At 41.6% G+C, this 22,435-nt stretch overlaps 1 protein-coding gene and 1 long non-coding RNA gene across 2 annotated transcripts in view; both read right to left on the bottom strand.

Annotated features, from left to right (window-relative positions):
• The window catches only part of LOC120056986 (rho GTPase-activating protein 32-like), a 242,900-nt gene that overhangs the window by 92,458 nt on the left and 128,007 nt on the right, over window positions 1-22,435 (bottom strand). The window contains exons 4-5 of the mRNA XM_039005315.1: window positions 6,099-6,190; window positions 5,573-5,657 (exon numbers count right to left, since the gene is read on the bottom strand). Of these exons, the coding sequence (XP_038861243.1) occupies window positions 5,573-5,657; window positions 6,099-6,190 (177 nt within the window). The remainder of the gene's footprint in view (window positions 1-5,572; window positions 5,658-6,098; window positions 6,191-22,435) is intronic.
• On the bottom strand, window positions 16,040-20,318 carry LOC120056987. The gene is made up of 2 exons (XR_005477864.1): window positions 19,881-20,318; window positions 16,040-17,895 (listed from the first exon to the last, which is right to left on the bottom strand). It is a non-coding gene; the product is annotated as an uncharacterized LOC120056987 (long non-coding RNA).

Below are 22,435 nucleotides of genomic sequence, written 5' to 3'. Positions count from 1 at the left end.
CCTGTCGAGCTCTCTCTCTAGCGACCTGTCGAGCTCTCTCTCTAGCGACCTGCCGAGCTCTCTCTCTAGCGACCTGCCGAGCTCTCTCTCTAGCGACCTGTCGAGCTCTCTCTCTAGCGACCTGCCGAGCTCTCTCTCTAGCGACCTGCCGAGCTCTCTCTCTAGCGACCTGTCGAGCTCTCTCTCTAGCGACCTCTCTCTCTAGCGACCTCTCTCTCTAGCGACCTCTCTCTCTAGCGACCTCTCTCTCTCTCTAGCGACCTCTCTCTCTCTCTAGCGACCTCTCTCTCTCTCTAGCGACCTCTCTCTCTCTCTAGCGACCTCTCTCTCTCTCTAGCGACCTCTCTCTCTCTCTAGCGACCTCTCTCTCTCTCTAGCGACCTCTCTCTCTCTCTAGCGACCTCTCTCTCTCTCTCTAGCGACCTCTCTCTCTCTCTCTAGCGACCTCTCTCTCTCTCTCTAGCGACCTCTCTCTCTCTCTCTAGCGACCTCGCTCTCTCTCTCTCGACCTCTCTCTCTCTCTCTAGCGACCTCTCTCTCTCTCTCTAGCGACCTCTCTCTCTCTCTCTAGCGACCTCTCTCTCTCTCTCTAGCGACCTCTCTCTCTCTCTCTAGCGACCTCTCTCTCTCTCTCTAGCGACCTCTCTCTCTCTCTCTAGCGACCTCTCTCTCTCTCTCTAGCGACCTCTCTCGACCTCTCTCTCTCTCTCTAGCGACCTCTCAATTTCAATTCAATTCAATTTGCTTTATTGGCATAACGTAACAATGTACATATTGCCAAAGCTTATTTTGGATATTTACAATATAAAAATAAAGCCGAGAATCAAAATTGTCAACGGGACAACAGTGACAACAATAACCAAGTGTCAAAATAACCATACATTCAACAATAACAATAAGCATACAGTAGAGTACATGTGCAGGTTGATTGGTTTGTCAGACACTGTCCCTCAACTTATGGCAGGCAGCAATGTAGTGCGCTGCCAACCCACAGCTCTCTGCGTCCTCCCCCAACAGGACGGGTAGCCTACTCTCATCAGAGAGGTCTTTGAAACCTTGAATAAGGGTTTCAAATTTGGGGAAATGACACTAATTGTTTTTAATTTTTTACATTTCGTCAGAAAATGCAGCTCCGTCTCAGGTTCTGCTGTTGTGCAGTGGTTGCACAGCCTTTCCTCTACAGGGAGCCAGGTTTTCCTGTATCTACCCTTCTCAATGGCAAGGCTTTGCTCACTGAGCCTGTACTTTTTCAAGGTTTTTCTAAGGTTTTGATCAGTAACCATGGTCAAATATTTAGCCACAGTGTACTGTCGATTTAGGGCCAGATAGCACTGCATTTTGCTTTGTGTTTGTGCTTGTTTTTCCCAATAAGCAATATAGTTTTGTTTTGGCTGTGTTGTAATTTGGTTTATCCTGATTGATTGGATATTCTGGTCCTCTCTCTCAACCTCTCTCTCTCTCTCTCAAATTACATTTACTCCTGAGGTGCTGACCTGTTGCACCCTCTTCAACCACTGGGATTATTATTTGACCCTGGTGGTTATCTACGAATGTTTAAACATCTTCAAGAACGATCTGGCCTTAATGGCCATGTACTCAATCTCCACCCGGCACTGCCAGAAGAGGACTGGCCACCCCTCAGAGCTAGGTTTCTTCCTAAGTCCCTGCCTTTCTAGGGAGTTTTGGCTGGGTTCCTGTTAAAGCACTTTGACATCTGCTGATGTAAAAGGGCTTATAAATACATTTCATTGATTTATTGATTGAAAACAGTGATACATGCCATCTGAGAATGACAAAAGCATAGAATTGTATAAAGAATCATAGAATTTGTTTGCACAGAAGTCAGTGTGGAAAGCTTGTTCTTTATCCAATGTTGATTTTGAATGATGCAAATGATTTTTTTATTACCACTGTGAGATTGTGCTGGTTGATGGAGCTCCTGGTGGAGAGGGAGAGTGGAGAGAATGCAGGATTCTGCCCACCACGATGATACAGTATCTCTCCTGTGCTAACAAGTGAGACAATGCTGACTTCTACTGGACATGGAGAAGTACTACATCAACATTCATCATCACATACCAATCAGAGGGGATAAGTTACCAAGCTACTTCTGAGACAATATAACAGGATTCAGATGGTTCTTGGCTTCTTCCAGTGCTTGCAGATCTGTCTGTGTATCATTATCCGTCTGTGTCTGTGTGTATGCATCGTGATTCCTGTGTGTGTGTGTGTGTGAGTGAATCATGATCTGTTTGCGTGTGTGTGTGTGTGTGTGTATATATCTCGTGATTTCAGTGTGTGTGTTCCATTATCGAGCAAGCACCACCACAACAGTGGAGCTCTGGGCTCCCCGGTGGTATTGCAGCACCTTCTGTGTGTGTTTCGCCTCTGCCTGCACCGGGAGGGAGCCATTGAGCCAGGCTCAGATAATACACCTCTCCTTTCACCATATGGAGACGCACTCAATAGAGGTAGGAGTCAGCAGAGGTGGGAATTAGGCATTATGTATAGCGGATTTATGATGTAATATACATTGGGTAATAGTGCAGACGTGACTGGTGGAAATACCTCTCATGCTAACCATGCAGATTTGGTGTTTAATTTGCGACAAACATTTTGATATAAAGGCATTGGATTAGGTTAGAAGATTTGTATTACTCGCTGCTCGTGTTGCTTCCCTCCTATTCTCAGTTTAGAATGGATGCTGAATATCTTTGCACAGAGTCAACAGAAACCAATATCAGATTTTCTAAGGAGAAATGCTTAGTAAAGCCCACCAGAAAAAAACAGGCTAACTTGCCAACTATTAACACAGGGTCTAGCTGTACTGAAAAGAGGAGACAATATAGCTTTTCATCTGCACTGGGGGAATTTGCAGGAAATTTGCTTCCACCTGTCCAGGTCTTTCACATCAGGGGTGTCGTGAGTTTCCCAAAAAACAAAGATCTTTAGAACTAAGACAATCTTACATCCATTGGTAGGCAATGGAAGAACGATCTTAATGCTGAAGTTGATATTTTGGGGAGAAACTCACCCCAAACAGTTGAAAGAGAGGAGACAAGGAGAGAGGAGTCAATTAGATAGTAGACAAGGAGAGACTAAGCCAGTGTAGGAGTCATGGCAGGCAGGGCTTCCTGGTGATGTCATGCTGAGGAGGTGAGAGCGGGGGAAGGGAGAAGGCAACAACAGCTGGAGCTGCAGTGTGTAGAGTTGGAGCTGCTCATTGGTGAGACATGTTAATTACACTAACGATCCCCTCCATTTCCACTGGAGCCAAAGAAGAGGCCTCTTCTGCTACAGTGGCCAGCAAGATTCTGAACAAACACACACATGCTCAACACAGCAAGTGCTCTCCTACCATTCTTACAGTATTGTCAACAATGTTATACTTATGAGCATACGCAAATCAAAACCACGTAATACCACTGGTTAATTTTAAAATGTGGAATTCCAAAACAGAATCAAGCTACAGCAAAATCCACAACCACCATGAATAGCCTAATAATAATAATAGCATCCTCACCACATATAGCCTATTCCACCAGCATACACTAGAGGTCGACCGATTAATTAGGGTCGATTTTAAGTTTTCATAACAGTCGGTAATTGGCATTTTTGGACGCCGATTATGGCCGATTACATTGCACTCCACGAGGAAACTGTGTGGCAGGCTGACCACCTGTTACGCGAGTGCAGCAAGGAGCCAAGGTAAGTTGCTAGCTAGCATTAAACTCATCTTATAAAAAACTATCAAACTTAACATAATCACTAGTTAACTTCACATGGTTGATGATATTACTAGTTTAACGGCAGTTCAAAGCAGTGGACCAAGGCGCAGCGTGATTAGAATCCATTCCTCTATTTATTTAAACAAAGAACACTAACAAACTCACAAAACAACAAAATGAACCGTGAAGCCAACGTAGTGCTCACAGGCAACTAAACAAGGACAACTACCCACAAAACCAACTTGGAAAATGGCAACCTAAATAGGCTCCCCAATCAGAGACAACGATAAACAGCTGTCTCTGATTGGGAACCCATCCAGGCCACCATCAACCTAATTACCCCTAGACAAGACAAAAACTAAACAAACCACCCTTGTCACACCCTGAACTAACCAAATAATAAAGAAACCAAATATAACTAAAGTCAGGGCGTGACAACTAGCTTGTCCCACTGCATATAATCAATGCGGTGCCTGTTAATTTATCATCGAACCACAGCCTACTTCGCCAAATGGGTGATGATTTAACAAAAGCACAATCGTTGCACGAATGTACCTAACCATAAACATCAATGCCTTTCTTAAAATCAATACACAGAAGTAGATTTTTTTAAACCTGCATATTTAGTTAAAAGAAATTCATGTCAGCAGGCAATATCAACTAGGGAAATTGTGTCACTTCTCTTGCGTTCATTGCAGGCAGAGTCAGGGTATATGCAACAGTTTGGGCCGACTGGCTCGTTGAAACTAATTTGCCAGAAATGTACATAATTATGACATAACATTGAAGGTTATGCAATGTAACAGCAATATTTAGACTTAGGGTTGCCACCCGTTCGATAAAATACAGAACAGTTCCGTATTTCACTGAAAGAATAAATGTTTCGTTTGAAATGATATGTTTATTATATTATAATTAAGTCTATGATTTGATATTTGATAGAACAGTCTGACTGAGCGGTGGTAGGCAGCAGCAGGCTCATAAGCATTCATTCAAACATTACTGCGTTTGCCAGCAGCTCTTAGCAATGCTTGAAGCACAGCGCTGTTTATGACTTCAAGCCTATCAACTCCCGAGATTAGGCTGGCAATACTAAAGTGCCTATAAGACCATCCAATAGTCAAAGGTATATGAAATACAACTGGTATAGAGAGAAATAGTCGACGCGCATAATTCCTATAATAACTACAACTTAAAACTTCGAAACTGGGAATATTGAACCACCAGCTTTCATATGTTCTGAGCAAGGAACTTAAATGTTAGCTTTTTTTACATGGCACATATTGCACTTTTACTTTCGTCTCCAACACTGTGTTTTTGCATTATTTACAACAAATTGAGCATGTATCATTATTTATTTGAGACTAAATAGATTTTATTTTTGTATTATATTAAGTTAAAATAAAAGGGTTCATTCAGTGTTGTTGTAATTGTCATTATTACAAATCTCTATATATATATATATTTTTTTATATTTATTTTATTATTATTATTTTTTTTATATATATTTTTTTTTTAAATCGGCCGATTAATCGGTATATGCTTTTTTTGGTCCTCCAATAAATCGGTCTTGGTGTTGAAAAATCATAATCGGTCGACCTCTAGCATACACCACATTAAACAAAGAGGTGGAGTCAAATGACCACTGTCTTCATGAACTGTGTCATCAGCAAAGACTAAGACTGGGCTATACACTTGAAACAACACCACCGTTTTCATTGCAATATCAATATAGTGTATCACAACCAAGGTAGGAACCTTATCTACCACCACAGCACACCAGACGGTCCAACATTTTAGGAAAACATAGCAGCACCACAGTACCCTGCTAAGTGTCTGATTACCTGGATTGTGCCAAAGTCCACGTTCTCGTAGTGGAAGTGGGCGCACTCAGCCAGCATGGGGAAGTGGCCTTTGGTGAAGGACAGTCTGAAATACAGAGACGGACTGTGGTTAGGATGAAGGCCTTAGGCCTAAGGGTCTGATGGATAATGAAGAGAGTAAAGTAAGGGGGGGAGGGTGGAGAAGAAGACAACATAGTACAAGAGAGGGGAGGAGAAAGAGGGCAAAAATAGATCAAGTCCAGTAGAAAAGGCAAAATTGAAGGAGAGCGGGAGAGAGAGACTGAGAAAGGGACATGTGTGAGGGACACATAACAAGAGTGAGGTAGAGACAGAAAGAGATGTAGAGCGATAGCTGAAGAGAGAAAAAGGTTGCAAGGGAGAACAGGGTGGGAGCCGAAAGAGAGACCGCAAAATGGAGATAAAAAGGATGATCGATAGAGAGAGATGTGTAGCAGATGTGAGGAGTTAAGGCAGTATCAGAAGGCCCATGGCAGGGTAAGTCTACTCGGTCAGATGGTCCACTCACTTCTTGACGTTCTTGACCTTCATGCTGGCCGTGCTGCTGCAGGAGCGCAAGAGGGGCTCGGCGCTCAGCTCGGGGACCTCGGCACTCCTCGCCTGCATGTTGGAAAGGAAACAGACACACTCGTCAATACATGATCTGTGACTTCACCTCTGACAAACAACTCCATATGAGTTGACCTGCATGCGAGAGAAACCTAGGGACAGTGCAAACCAAACCAAAATTGTTCAAAGAAACAATTCCAGGATGTAGTGACTGTTGTCAAAGTAGCTAATTAATGTTTTTGTATTTTATGTTAATTGGATAGAGACAGTGAAAGAGTGGAAGAAAAGTTAGGAGCTTGTATTAGAAGGGCAGTCGGTTGGATTCAAACCTACCAAAGGCTAGACCACCCCAGGCCCCTACTAGCTATGTTTGACCCAACATGGTGTGACCCCACAGAGTCTAATCTGTGACCAAGTGAGGTTAAAACGCACTTGACAACATTACAGCAAGTCATCCTGTGTGGCTAAAGTCAACAAGGGAAAAGAGAAACACCAAGCTAACAGAGAGAGAGAGACCTAAAGACCAGGAAAAAAAGACTTAAAAGAAATTGGAAATACAGACATTGTCATCCTACAAGAAACATGGTATAGAGACCACTGGTTGCCCTCTAGGTTACAGAGAGCTGGTAGTCCCATCCAACAAACTACCAGGTGTGAAACAGGGAAGAGACCTAACTCACTAATTAGTCAAAAAAGGAACATTTTAAATCTGTATAGAAATTAAGAAGGAAATTATCTCAACAGAGAAAAATGTCCTCATGTGTGCTACCTGTATCCCCCCCACTTTAACAATGACAGCTTCTCCATCCTAGAGGGGGAGATCAACCATTTCCAGGCCCAGGGACGTATTAGTCTGTGGTGACCTAAATGCCAGAACTGGACAAGAAGCTGACACTCTCAGCAGTCAGCACACATAGGGACAAACACCTACCTGGAGGTGACAGTATTCCCTCCCAAATATGCCCCCCAAGACACAACTATGACAAAACAACCACCAAAAATGGGTCACAACTCCTGCAGCTCTGTCGCACGCTAGGTCTGTACATAGTCAATGGTAGGCTTTGAGGAGACTCCTATGGTAGGTACACCTACAGCTCATCTCTTGGCAGTAGTACTGTAGACTACTTTATCACTGACCTCAACCCAGAGTCTCTCAGAGAGTTCACAATCAGCCCACTGACACCCCTATCAGATCACAGCAAAATCAGTCTACCTGAACAAAGCAATACTTAAATCATGAGTCAAAGCCAAAGGAACTGCACAATATTAAGACATGCTATAGATGGGAAGGATAGTAGTGTAGAAACCTACAAAAAAAAACAATTAGGCATCAAAAAATTCAATCCCTTTAAGACAACTTCCTGGACAAAACATTTCACTGTAATAGTGAAGGTGTTAACCTTGCAGTAGAAAGCCTAAACAGTATATTTGACCTTTCGGCTCCTCTATCAAATCTAAAAATGTCAAGCAGACAAGAAAATGAAACACAATGACAAATGGTTTGATGGAGAATGCAAAAACCTAATAATAATAATAATAATAATTATTATTATATATTTTAAATCTATCCAAACAAAATCATAAAGACCTAGAAAACCTGCGTCAACGCCTTCAGGTAGCCTAGTGGTTAGAGTGCTGGGCCAGTAACCGAAAGATTGCTAGATTGAATCCCCGAACTGATAAGGTAAAAATCTGTCGTTCTGCCCCTGAAAAAGGCAGTTAACCCACTGTAACTTGCCTAGTTAAATAAAAGGTTAAATAAAAAATAAATACAAATAAAATAAAGGGTGAATCACTAAAACAATAAAGAAATACACTACGGAAAAAAAAGGAACATCACGTAAGAAATTAGCTCAACGTAATTGCGAATCCATAGAATCTAACCATTTCCGGGAAAATTGGAACACACTAAACAAACAACACCAAGAGTTATCTATCCAAATCAGAGATGTGACCACTTCTCCAATCTTTTTGGCTCTATAACAAAGAACAAACAGCAAAAACATGATGCCTCACAAGTGACAAAGGCAAAGTCTTCTCATGCTTTGAAGATTTCAAAAAAGCTTTTGACTCAATTTGGCAAGAGGGTCTGCTATACAAATTCTTGAAAAGTGGTGTTGGGGGAAAAACATACGACATTATAAAATCCATGTACACAAAGTGTGCGGTTAAAATTATAATTCACTGTATCACAATTGCAGTTGGTCAGACGTTTACATACACTAAGTTGACTGTGCCTTTAAACAGCTTGGAAAATTCCAGAAAATTGTGTCATGGCTTTAGAAGCTTCTGATAGGCTAATTGACATCATTTGAGTCAATTGGAGGTGTACCTGTGGATGTATTTCAATGCCTACCTTCAAACTCAGTGCCTCTTTGCTTGACATCATGAGAAAATCAAAAGAAATCAGCCAAGAACCAGACCTCCACAGGTCTGGTTCATCCTTGGGAGCAATTTCCAAACGCCTGAAAGTACCACGTTCATCTGTACAAACAATAGTACGCAAGTATAAACACCATGGGACCACGCAGCCGCCATACCGCTCAGGAAGGAGACGCGTTCTGTCTCCTAGAGATGAATGTACTTTGGTGCGAAAAGTGCAAATCAATTCTAGAACAACAGCAAAGGACCTTGTGAAGATGCTGGAGGCAACAGGTACAAAAATATCTATATCCACAGTAAAACGAGTCCTATATCGACATAACCTGAAAGGCCGCTAAGAAAGTTAGAAGCCACTGCTCCAAAACCGCCATAAAAAAGCCAGACTACGGTTTGCAACTGCACATGGGGACAAAGATAGTACTTTTTGGAGAAATGTCCTCTGGTCTGATGAAACAAAAATAGAGCTGTTTGGCCATAATGACCATCGTTATGTTTGGAGGAAAAAGGGGGAGGCTTGCAAGCCGAAGAACACCATTCCAACCGTGAAGCATGGGGGTGGCAGCATCATGTTGTGGGGGTTCTTTGCTGCAGGAGGGACTGGTGCACTTCACAAAATAGATGGCATCATGAGGGAGGAAAATTATGTGGATATATTGAAGCAACATCTCAAGACATCAGTAAGGAAGTTAAAGCTTGGTCGCAAATGGGTCTTCCAAATGGAAAATAACCCCAAGCATACTTCCAAAGTTGTGGCAAAATGGCTTAAGGACAACAAAGTCAAGGTATTGGAGTGGCCATCACAAAGCCCTGACCTCAATCCTATAGAAAATTTGTGGGCAGAACTGAAAAAGCATGTGCGAGCAAGGAGGCCTACAAACCAGACTCAGTTACACCAGCTCTGTCAGGAGGAATGGGACAAAATTCAAACAGTTGACCCAAGTTAAACAATTTAAAGGCAATGCTAACAAATACTAATTGAGTGTATGTAAACTTCTGACCCACTGGGAATGTGACGAAATAAATAAAAGATTCTCTCAACTATTATTCTGACATTTCACATTCTTAAAATAAAGTGGTGATCCTAACTGACCTAAGACATGTCAGTTAGGATAGGTCCCTAAGACATTTTTTACTAGGATTACATGTCAGGAATTGTGAAAAACTGAGTTTAAATGTATTTGGCTAAGGTGTATATAAACTTCTGTCTTCAACAGTATCAACAAATTGGCAAGAGCACTAGAACAGTCTGAAGCCCCTGGCATCAACCTACTAGAATCTGAAGTTAAATGTCCAATTTTTGCTGATGTGGTGCTTCTGTCCCCAACCAAGGAGGGCCTACAGCAGCACCTAGATTTTCTGCACAGATTCTGTCAGACCTGGGCCCTGACAGTAAATAATGGTGTTCCAAAAAGGTCCAGTTGCCAGGACCACAAATACAAATTCCAATCTAGCCCTAGAGCACAAAATCCAGCAAAGAGCCATTCAATTCTACAACCACCTAAAAGGAAGCGATTTCCAAACCTTCCATAACAAAACTATCACCTACAGAGAGATGAATCTGGAAAAGAGTCTCCTAAGCAAGCTGGTCCTGGGGCTCTGTTTACAAACACAAACAGACCCCACAGAGCCCCAGGATAGCAACACAATTAGACCCAACCAAATCATGAGAAAACAAAAAGATGACTTGACACATTGGAAAGAATTAACAAAACAAACAGGAGCAAACTAGAATGCTATTTGGCCCCAAACAGAGAGTATACAGTGGCAGAATACCTGACCACTGACACGGTCCCAAAATTAAGGAAAGCTTTGACAATATACAGACTCAGTGAACATGGCCTTGCCACAGAGAAAGGCTGCCGCTGGCAGACATGGCTCTAAAGAGAAGACAGGCTATGTGCACACTGCCCACAAAACAAGGTGGAAACTGAGCTGCACTTCCTAACCTCCTGCCAAATGTATCACCATATTAGAGACACATATTTCCCTCAGATTACACAGACCCACAAAGAATTAAAAAACAAATCCAATTTTGATAAACTCCCATATCTACTGGGTGAAATATCAGTGTGCAATCACAGCAGCAAGATTTGTGACCTGTTGCCACAAGGGCAATCAGTGAAAACAAACCCCATTGTAAATACAACGCATATTTATTCATTTGTCCTTTTGTCGTTTAACTATTTGCACATTGTTACAACACTGTATAAAGACTTGAGATTGAGATTTGAAATGTCTTTATTATTTTGTGTACTGTTCATTTTTTTATTGTTTATTTCACTTTTGTTTATTATCTATTTTACTTGCTGTGGCAATGTAAACATACAGTGGGGCAAAAAAGTATTTAGTCAGCCACCAATTGTGCAAGTTCTCCCACTTAAAAAGATGAGAGAGGCCTGTCATTTTCATCATAGGTACACTTCAACTATGACAAACAAAATGAGAATTTTTTTTCTCCAGAAAATCACATTGTAGGATTTTTAATGAATTTATTTGCAAATTATGGTGGAAAATAAGTATTTGGTCACCTACAAACAAGCAAGATTTCTGGCTCTCACAGACCTGTAACTTCTTCTTTAAGAGGCTCCTCTGTCCTCCACTCGTTACCTGTATTAATGGCACCTGTTTGAACTTGTTATCAGTATAAAAGACACCTGTCCACAACCTCAAACAAACAGTCACACTCCAAACTCCACTATGGCCAAGACCAAAGAGCTGTCAAAGGACACCAGAAATAAAATTGTAGACCTGCACCAGGCTGGGAAGACTGAATCTGCAATAGGTAAGCAGCTTGGTTTGAAGAAATCAACTGTGGGAGCAATTATTAGGAAATGGAAGACATACAAGACCACTGATAATCTCCCTCGATATGGGGCTCCACGCAAGATCTCACCCCGTGGGGTCAAAATGATCACAAGAACGGTGAGCAAAAATCCCAGAACCACACGGGGGGACCTAGTGAATGACCTGCAGAGAGCTGGGACCAAAGTAACAAAGCCTACCATCAGTAACAGACTACGCCGCCAGGGACTCAAATCCTGCAGTGCCAGACGTGTCCCCCTGCTTAAGCCAGTACATGTCCAGGCCCGTCTGAAGTTTGCTAGAGAGCATTTGGATGATCCAGAAGAAGATTGGGAGAATGTCATATGGTCAGATGAAACCAAAATAGAACTTTTTGGTAAAAACTCAACTCGTCGTGTTTGGAGGACAAAGAATGCGGAGTTGCATCCAAAGAACACCATAACTACTGTGAAGCATGGGGGTGGAAACATCATGCTTTGGGGCTGTTTTTCTGCAAAGGGACCAGGACGACTGATCCGTGTAAAGGAAAGAATTAATGGGGCCATGTATCGTGAGATTTTGAGTGAAAACCTCCTTCCATCAGCAAGGGCATTGAAGATGAAACGTGGCTGGGTCTTTCAGCATGACAATGATCCCAAACACACCGCCGGGGCAACGAAGGAGTGGCTTCGTAAGAAGCATTTCAAGGTCCTGGAGTGGCCTAGCCAGTCTCCAGATCTCAACCCCATAGAAAATCTTTGGAGGGAGTTGAAAGTCCGTGTTGCCCAGCAACAGCCCCAAAACATCACTGCTTTAGAGGAGATCTGCATGGAGGAATGGGCCAAAATACCAGCAACAGTGTGTGAAAACCTTGTGAAGACTTACAGAAAACATTTGACCTCTGTCATTGCCAACAAAGGGTATATAACAAAGTATTGAGATAAGTATTTGGTCAATAACAAAAGTTTATTTTCCACCATAATTTGCAAATAAATTCATTAAAATCCTACAATGTGATTTTCTGGATTTTTTTCCCTCATTTTGTCTGTCATAGTTGAAGTGTACCTATGATGAAAATGACAGGCCTCTCTCATCTTTTTAAGTGGGAGAACTTGCACAATTGGTGGCTGACTAAATACTTTTTTGCCCCACTGTATGTATCCCAAGCCAATAAAGCCCATTGAATTGAGAGAGAGAAGAGAAACCAGAGATAATAAGGAAAGTAAAGAATGAAAAAGAATAGCAGAAAATTGTGGAGTGGGACGAAAGAGAGCGAGAGAGGACAGGATGAGATTTGGAGAAGCTTGGTCTCTTTCTAGCTGGTTGCAGACAAAAACCGGGAAGGCGATAAGCAGATAAGCATGATTGCCAATGAGGTCAGAGACAGGAGCCAGGTGGGCCGGTGTACAGATAGCATCATGTCAGGCCTGCAGTAGCTGTGAATGGGAATGTAGACTCGCTTAGCCTGTGTGCCAGTCTCTTTCTATTCTTTCTGCTTTAGCCGACTCCAATGTTATTGCTGTTTGGCATCGAAAATGATTCTGCTTAAGCAAAAACAGAGTGACAAGCAGACTATTAAGAACTACTAGGAGCAGACAAACACTGGTAGCAACCTCTTCAGTGCTTCCCCAAGGGGAGAGGCTTATCAAGTCTAGCCAAAACATTCTTAGAGGTTCAGCTGTACCTATAAAATATTCAACTGTGTCTTGAAGAAGGCGAGGGCTCATCAAGACTTGCTAAATAAAGGAATACAGTGCAGGCGTTGCCAAATTTCACTTGGGTTGTTGGATATTATGCACAGTAGCCTATGTCGAATTAAGTGACGATGAATGGGAAGTATTCTGCTTATGTATTGCGTTATCCACATATATTTATTGACTAACTACTGGTAAATTAGTTAGTCAATAACATGCAGCATGTCAATTTATTCATGTAGGTCTATTTTTATAAATTGTACATTCATTTAACCATGTAAGCCACTGAAAACACATTCTCTTTTGCAATAAGACCAAACCAATGTTCTGTTAACAATGTGCCCTCAGTCAATCGTTGTGGCACGTCGAGAGCTTGGCAGACTTATTGATCGATTCATCCTCTGAATTGCAGCACACCACTGCCTGCCACGCATGTCGGCTACTGCCATTTGGGCACATTGTGACAGCTAACGCTAACTAGCTTAGTATTTTGAACACTGCGACCCACTGTGACAGCTAACGCTAACTAGCTTAGCATTTTAAAAATAAAATCTAATTTTATTTGCCACATGCTTCGTAAACAACAGTTGTAGACTAACAGTGAAATTATTACTTATGGGCACTTACCAGCAATGCAGAGAAAGAAAAAAAAGAAATAGAAAAATAATAAGGATTACAATAAATCAGGACAATGTCCCCAAACCACAAGAGGGATTTATTGCGTGTAATTTATTCACACATCTAGGCCCCTTTTAAAAGCTGCTCCCTTTCATAATAACATAAAACATTTAACAAACAGCAGAAATGCCACTCCTTTAATGTTTAAAAAGTGATCAATATTAATTAGCTGGAAAGAGATGAAAGTTCACCCCATTCTCTTTGTAGTGTACTACTTTTGACCAGGGCTCATCAAAAGTAGAGCACTATATAGGGAATAGGGCGCGATTAGGGACGCACTGTGTCTTCTCCACTGTATCAAATTTTTGTGGTTCCAAAGTGCGAGTGGTGGGGGACAACTGTCATGTTACCATGGAGACAGCCTCATTTCAGATAGCACCACTGATGCTGCTGAATGCAGCTCAACTGGAGAGAAAAAAGAAGCTGGGCTTGGATGGTGTTGAAATAACTGAATGAGTTTAGGTACCATATGATTAATGGATACTTTGGCATATTATACATTGAGATAATTACAGCAAAAAAATGGATTGCTTGAATATGACAAGGATTACATTAATTTATTAATATCTATATAATAATAATTTGATTAATATTAAATAAATCTGATTTAAGTGGTTGGTTTAAACAATACAATGTCTTCATTACAATTATTCTTAAGTTTAGCCAACATATATAAATCATGTACATGATATTAGGTGCTGATACATCCCCACTACATTTAAAGTTACAATACATGATGTACAAGAGAGGCAAAATCATCATTTCATGAATGGGAGCCGAGGCTGGATGTTCCAGCATTTCAGTTTTATATAGTGACATTTCCTTAACAGTTAAGACAGTTAATTTAAGGAGACTGAGATAAGACTGAGATAAGACTGAGATAAGATAAGCCCCAATCAAAGAGGAGCCTTGTTAAAGACTGTGTTTTTAATTGAGTCTTTGAAATTACTAAATAATAAGAAAAGCTTGTCTACGGTCCAATATTATAACAAATTATTATTTTCTGAATAAGTGTCATTGTCGCATTCTTTTATGCTGTCATAACTCATTTTTCTGGTTTTGTTTGTCTTTCAGGTTCTTGTTCATTGTTGAACTCAATGTCTGATTGTTATATTTGATACACCAAAAAAAAGGGGAGCCTTGTTATCTAAGTAGTTCATGTTTGATAAGCGTTGATACTGTTGGGATCTCTAAGTTAGGATGCTTTGATGCATTGTGTGTGTGCGTCAGGGAAGCTATATACTGTATGTGCATACAGTGCAATCGAAAGTATTCAGACCCCTGTACATTTTCCACATTGTCTTACATTACAGCCTTATTTTAAAATGGATTAAATTAATATTTTTCCTCCTCAATCTACACACAACACCCCATAATGAGAAAGCGTTAACAGTATTTTACAATTTTCTGCAAATGTATTCAAAATAAAAAATACTTATTTACATAAGTATTCAAACCCTTTGCTATGAGACTTGGAATTGAGCTCAGGTACATCCTGTTTCCATTGATCATCCTTGAGATGTTTCTACAACTTTATTGGAGTCCACTTGTGGTAAATTCTAATGATTGGACATGATTTGGAAAGGCACACACCTGTCTATTTAAAATCCCACGGTTAACAGTGCATGTCAGAGCAAAAACCAAACCATGAGGTCGAAGGAATTGTCCGAGAGCTGCGAGACAGGATTGTGTCGAGGCACAGATCTGGGGAAGGACACCAAAAAATGTATGCAGCATTGAAGGTCCCCAAGAACACAGTAGCCTCCATCATTCTTAAATGGAAGAAGTCTGGAACCACCAAGACACCGCCGGGCCAAACTGAGCAATCGGGGGAGAAGGGCCTTGGTCAGGCAGGTGACCAAGAACCCGATGGTCACTATGAAGGAGCTCCAGAGTTCCTCTGTGGAGATGGGAGAATCTTCCAGAAGGTAAACCATCTCTGCAGCACTCCACCAATCAGGCCTTTATGGTAGAGTGGCCAGACGGAAGCCACTCCTCAGTAAAAGGCACATGACAGCCTGCTTGGAGGTGGCCAAAAGGCACCTAAAGGACTCACAGACCATGAGAAACAAGATTCTCTGGGTCTGATGAAACCAAGATTGAACTCTTTGGCCTGAAGGCCAAGCGTCACTTCTGGGGGAAACCTGGCACCATTCCTACGGTGAAGCATGGTGTTGGCAACATCATGCTGTGGGGATGTTCTTCAGCTGCAGGGACTGGGAGACTAGTAAGGATTAGAGATTAAATGGTATGAACATTTTATATCACGATTATAGTGACCAAAATTATCACGGTTATCAGTATTATCGTGGTATTGTTCAAATGTGCTGGAAATTTTCAAAAAGTACTGATACACACACTGAAATAATTTCACCAAGTTTTATATTGAAAACCAACAAACAGCAAATATAATTAGCAGCACTAGGCACTTTTTGTCTGCATAAACATTAAAATAATAATATTAACATTAAAAATGGCACCATGTGGCCATGAGGTAAAAGTTTCCCTAGTGCAGGTTTTAATGAACACAACCTTAAGTAAGCAAATCAAATGCGCATATAAAAGCAACACAAGTAAAGCAATGTGCATGTAAGAACAATACAACCATATGTAAACAAATCAAATGAACAGCACTGATTGTATGTCCGTTCTCTCCTTCATAAAGAAATAAGGTGCTGCTGGCCTAACATCCTGTATGTACGCATCTCTGTTCACTTGAGATTAAAATGTAAAACTCTCTCCGAAGGCATGTTGGTTGCTGGGATGCACAAAATCTTCCTGGCAACCCTGGCAAGGTGAGGCAGCTCTGATGCATGGCCCCTCCCTCACACCAGTGGATCCTCTTCTGCTGGATTGGGTGGCAGAGACAGGTAGACCTTGATCTCTTCTTTCATGCTCTTCTGGGGTGGTCGGAATCTGACCCTCTTCACCTCTCTGCTGCCTTGTTGAGGTGATCTTTCTCAGCAACCCAGCCAGGCCTTCCCCTCCGATGCCGCTGTGGGGGTGTTGGTGGTGGAGGTGCTGCTGGTGCTTTGTGGTTCTTCCCTGACTTGTGCAACTGCCAGCTTCAAGGCCTCCTGGACACAGCTGTCAGTGTCAACTTTTGCAGCCTCAAGCTCATTTTGAAGTGGGGGTCAATGAAACAAGCCATGTGCATGACTCTCTTTGCCTTCTCTGTGTATCTGTTGATAAGGTCTTCTTTCATTACCCTTTTTATCCCCTTGGTCAGGGATGGCTCCGTATCCTTTTCCACCAGAACATCACGGGTGATGTGGTCCAGGACAGGCTTGATGGCTGACCGTGTCACTCGTGTCTCTGAGGCAAGTGCATATGTAAACTTGCTTAGAGGTTCAAGGAGCTGGCACAGTTGCTCCATGACACTTATGTCGGCATCCTTGGCCATCAGATGCCGTGTTCCTCTTTCTCCAGCCAGTGTCGCACAGACTGGCTGTTGTTGGCTGAGGAAACGCTCAAGCATCTTGTGTGTAGACCCCATCGGGTCACCACATCATGGATCAAAGCCTTCTGTGGCATGTTGAGGGCAGCTTGCTTTTCTCTCAGTTCACTCCTTCTCTTCCAGCTCCGTGAGAAGCCTTGGACCAGATTACGGCAGGCCTTGACTGCTGTGTCAACTCTCTGAATTTGCAGAGCCTTTGAGATGGCCAGGTTCAAATTATGGCCAAAGCACCCAAGCCACAGATCTGGGAACTCTTCAAAAGCCTTGATCATGTTGGTTGCGTTGTCTGTGGTTATGCAGTCCAGGTCTTTCTTGTTGATCCCTGTTTCTCCAGGCAGTTGGATTCCAGTTGCCAGTCTGGGGTGAGGTAATGGATAGTGAAGCTGATGTAGGGTTGACCACCCCTGCTTTCACTGGTCCAGAGGTCAGTAGTTGCAGCAAACCTTGAGCCAAACTTTTTCCAACATCAGCTTTAACCTGGTTGTACAGGTTTGGGATTTCAGTCTTGGAAAATAATGTTTGTGATGGCACTTTGTAGTGAGGCATGGCAACCTTCATTAGCCTCAGAAAGCCAGGCCTCTCAACAATTTGAAATGGCATCATGTCCTTTGCAATGTAATATGAAAGGGCTGCCGTGAGGTCTTGAGCTTTTTTTGATGTGGGTGCATAAGCAGCCTGCCATTTTAAATGCTTGCTCGAGTGTCTGTCACAATTGTAGATGAGGGACCAATAGCATCACTGGGTTTGCCTGCTGCACGCCCACTCTGTAAACAAGGGAATAGAAAATGTATTATTATTGGTGGTGTTGTATTCAAAAATATTATTATCACTCACTCACACACAGTCTATCTTCTGTTTTGCATTTGATTATATGCAATGACCCCATGCACAATTGACATAAATACAAATGAGTCATAATAAGACAGTGATAGTAATTGCAATGAGCCCAACAATTGACATAAATGTATCGGAGTCTATAGTGTTTCACCGGTTGGAACACTTTTACAACCAAGTTGACTGCCGGATTTTAAATGAGCAAAATATGTTGGTTGAGTGACTAAACTACATAATGTGTTATTGTGTGCAATGGTAGGCTGGACACATTACATTTTTAAGAACACTTTTTTCTGATAAAAACTAGTTCATTGCATCTGCCCAGTTTCATAATATGACCATATTTCCCAGCTGCTTGCCGTCGTTTTGAAGTAATCGCGGAAAAAAATAGGCCTTATGAGCAGGTCTCATTTTTTACAACATGTCAGCTCCTATTAGTTCTATTGAGCACCATGGCACCAACTCGCCTTCTGAACGTTCTATTGCCAGCTTATTGTTCTACGTTGCAAAGCCTGCTTCGCTATTGTTGGCAATGAGACCTGCTCACGTTGTTTATAGTTAAAATGTAAACAACAAAAATTACTCATGGAACTCTGAGGTCATCCCATTGTTTCCTATGGGGGAATATAGGCATGTCTGTCTATTTCACCAAATATCTCCAATATGTATTTAGATTTTTTCAAATCGGATGCCATTTTAATCATGAGAATCTACTCTTTATAATTATGTACGTCTGGGCAGCGAGCTCGGTTGTCATCAAATGATTGGACCAAAATAATTTTTGCTCTTCGAACGCTGAGCTCCCCCCATTGTTTGCTATGGAGAGGCATACCGGTCTATTTCGCCAAATATTTCACAATGTGTATATATATTAAAGCGACCTGCACAGACAGCTGTGTGTTATGTGTTAGGCTAGTAGGTGGTTGTGTTGTACTGACCAGGACCCAGTGTTCGCGGGGTCCGACATGTCAATCAACCTGCTATCTGCCAATCACGGGAATGCCTGGAATGTTCTGATGCCGGGCATCCTGGCGGAGTGGCGTGGAGGGGGGTTGGGCAGGGGGATGGAGCATTGGAAGTTAAGACCAGGTTTAGCCATTGTTCTCTCTCTTACGTCAGGGCTTCAAAAGAGAAGGTCACGATTGGCTTGTGGGTTATCTTTCATTTATTTGGCGTGGGCTACGGCCAAACAGTAGCCTGTGTAAAGTTGGTTTAATAAACCGTTAATTCGTAAACTCAATCCTCTGTCTGGACAATTGGTCATTTATGATCTAGTCAGGTCATTACAATATTCGAGTCGGGCATCATTTTAAAAATCAGGAGAATCTCCTCTTTGTAATTATGGGCAGCAAGCTCGTTTGTCATCGATCACTAGACCAGAAATAGTCAGAAGTTTTCATGTTTTCCGTACTTTCTCATTACGCAGACATAAGCACAGTTGACACCATCGAGGTGCGGATGTTACTTTCTACACAAGTTGTTTGTTTTCGCCAGTTTCGTCCGACAAACAGATTGTAGTGGTAAAAAAAGGGATACATTTTTTTGTGCCATTTAGGCGAAATGGATTTCTAAGCATCACTTCAGTCAAAACAGGCTCTGTGAACGTTTGATTCCATTCATTTTCTACGGGATCGGGCTAGTGTTCCAGCTTAGTCAATGTTATTTTGCTGTTTTTCAGCCTTGGGTGAATTTTGACTCGTTCTATTGTCCAGCCTATCAATGGGCAAATAGAGTCTGCAGACACACAACGCATACAGCAGCAGAACAACGTGTAGTGTTTTTACAAGAGTAGGTAACACTGAAAGCTTCAGTTCACATTATTGACAAGCTATTAGCAAGTTAGACAGACAACCCATTACATTTCCCCCCCATTCAGAAGTCCCCACATCATGCATTGAGCTAAAGGTTAACTTACCTTGAATTCGCTATAAAGTGGTGGTCACGAAGACGACTCAAGTGTTGTCGCCTTTCGCAGCGATTTTTGTATGTTCTGTAGACAGGGTGACCATCTTTGATTAAGTTTCCCTCGGCACTCTTGTAAAACCCAAAATATGACCACACTTCAGATTTGGTCCTCCTAGAAGGCTGAAAAATCTCACGAGCGCTGTCACTGCCTTCCGCCATGTTTTCACACAAAACAAAACCCATGCAGCGCCTGCGTCAGACTGTTGATAACTTTGGTTGATGCTGGACAGTATTTACCGTGAGTTTTTCAAACCGCGGTAATCACACACGGTTTTAATGATAATTACAATTTGAAACGGTAATACAAACCGTCAGGAATTTTGCTGTGGTTTATCGTGAAACCGGTACCCGTTTCATCCCTAGTCAGAATCAAGGGAAAGATGAACGGAGCAAAGTACAGATCCTTGTTGAAAACCTGCTCCAGAGCGCTCAGGACATTAGACTGGGGAGAAGGTTCACCTTCCAACAGGTCAATGACCTTCAGCACACAGCCAACAACGCAGGAGTGGCTTCGGGACAAGTCTCTGAATGTCCTTGAGTGGCCCAGCCAGAGCCCGGACTTGAACCCAATCAAACATCTCAGGAGAGACCTGAAAATAGATGTGCAGCAATGCTCCCCATCCAACCTGACAGAGCTTGAGAGGATCTGCAGAGAAGAATGGGAGAAACTCCCCAATTACAGGTGTGCCAAGCTTGTAGCGTCATAGCAGCGATTGGGTAAAGGTGCTTCAACAAAGTACTGAGTAAAGGGTCTGAATACTTATGTAAATGTAATATTTCAGCTTTTTTTTTTTTTTATATAACTTTGCAAACATTTCTAAAAACATTTTTTTCCCTTGTCATTATGGGTTATTGTGTGTAGATTGAGGGGGGGGGGGATGTAATACATTTTTGAACAAGGCTATTGCGTAACACAATGTGGAAAAGGACAAGGGGTCTGAATACTTTCCAAAAGCACTGTGTGCATATATATATATATATATATATATATATATATATATATATATATATATATATATATATATATATATATATATATATATATATCAAGCTACTTTGAAGAATCTAAAATCTAAAATATATTTTGATTTGTTTAACACTTTTTTGGTTACTACATGATTCCATATGTGCTATTTCATAGTTTTGATGTCTTCACTATTATTCTACAATGTAGAAAATAGTAAAAATAAAGAAAAACCCTTGAATGAGTAACTGTGTCCAAACTTTTGACTGGTACACATACACACACACAGCAAAATTATCAGTTTCTCTGGTTTTACTATTTATAGGTACGTGTTTGGGTAAAATGAAATGTTTTGTTTTATTCTATAAACTACTGACAACATTTTCCCCAAATTCCAAATAAAAATATTGTCATTTAGAGCATTTATTTGCAGAAAATGACAACTGGTCAAAAATAACAAAAAAGATGCAGTGTTGTCAGACCTCACAGCTTCCATGTGTCTTGGTATGCTCTCCACTAGTCTTTCACATTGATGTTGGGTGAATATGCCACTCCTGGCGCAAAAATTCAAGCAGCTCAGCTTTGTTTGATGGCTTGTGACTATCCATCTTCCTCTTGATCACATTCCAGAGGTTTTCAATGGGGTTCAGGTCTGGAGATTGGGCTGGCCATGACAGGGTCTTGATCTGGTGGTCCTACATCCACACCTTGATTGACCTGGCTGTGTGGCATGGAGCATTGTCCTGCTGGAAAAACCAATCCTCACTCAGAGTTGGGGAACATTGTCAGAGCAGAAGGAAGCAAGTGTTCTTCAAGGACAACCTTGTACGTGGCTTGATTCATGCGTCCTTCACAAAGACAAATCTGCCCGATTCCAGCCTTGCTGAAGCACCCCCAGATTATCACCGATCCTCCACCAAATTTCACAGTGGGTGCGAGACCTGGAGAAGCCTACAAGCCACAGTGTCTCGCACCCACTGTGAAATTTGGTGGAGAATCTGTGATTTTTTCTCCAGCAGTGGCATAAAGTCACAAAAATCAATGTGAAAGTCTGGTGGAGAGCATGCCAAGACACATGAGAGCTGTGATTGAAAATCAGGGTTATTCCACCAAATATTGATTTCTGAACTCTTTCTAAGTTAAATCATTAGTATTGTGTTGTTTAAAAAGGAATATGAACTTATTTTCTTTGCATTATTCGAGGTCTGACAACACTGCATCTTTTTTGTTATTTTGTCATTTTCTGCAAATAAATGCTCTAAATGGAAATATTTATATTTGGAATTTGGGAGAAATGTTGTCAGCAGTTTATAGAATAAAACAAACATTTTCATTTTACCCGAACACATACCTATAAATAGTAAAACCAGAGAATCTGATAATTTTGCAGTGGTCTCTTAATTTTTTCCAGAGCTGATTATATACACACACACACTCATGTGCTGTGCATTTGTACATGTTGTCATGGGTTTGTGTGCATGTGTGTGCGTGTTTGTCTCTGTGTGTGTACGTTTATGTAGTATGTAAATGTGTGTGTGTCT

Source organism: Salvelinus namaycush, chromosome 12 (assembly GCF_016432855.1).
Source record: "Salvelinus namaycush isolate Seneca chromosome 12, SaNama_1.0, whole genome shotgun sequence".
Lineage (NCBI taxonomy): Eukaryota > Metazoa > Chordata > Actinopteri > Salmoniformes > Salmonidae > Salvelinus > Salvelinus namaycush.
This window is presented reverse-complemented; position numbering and strand designations above follow the sequence as displayed.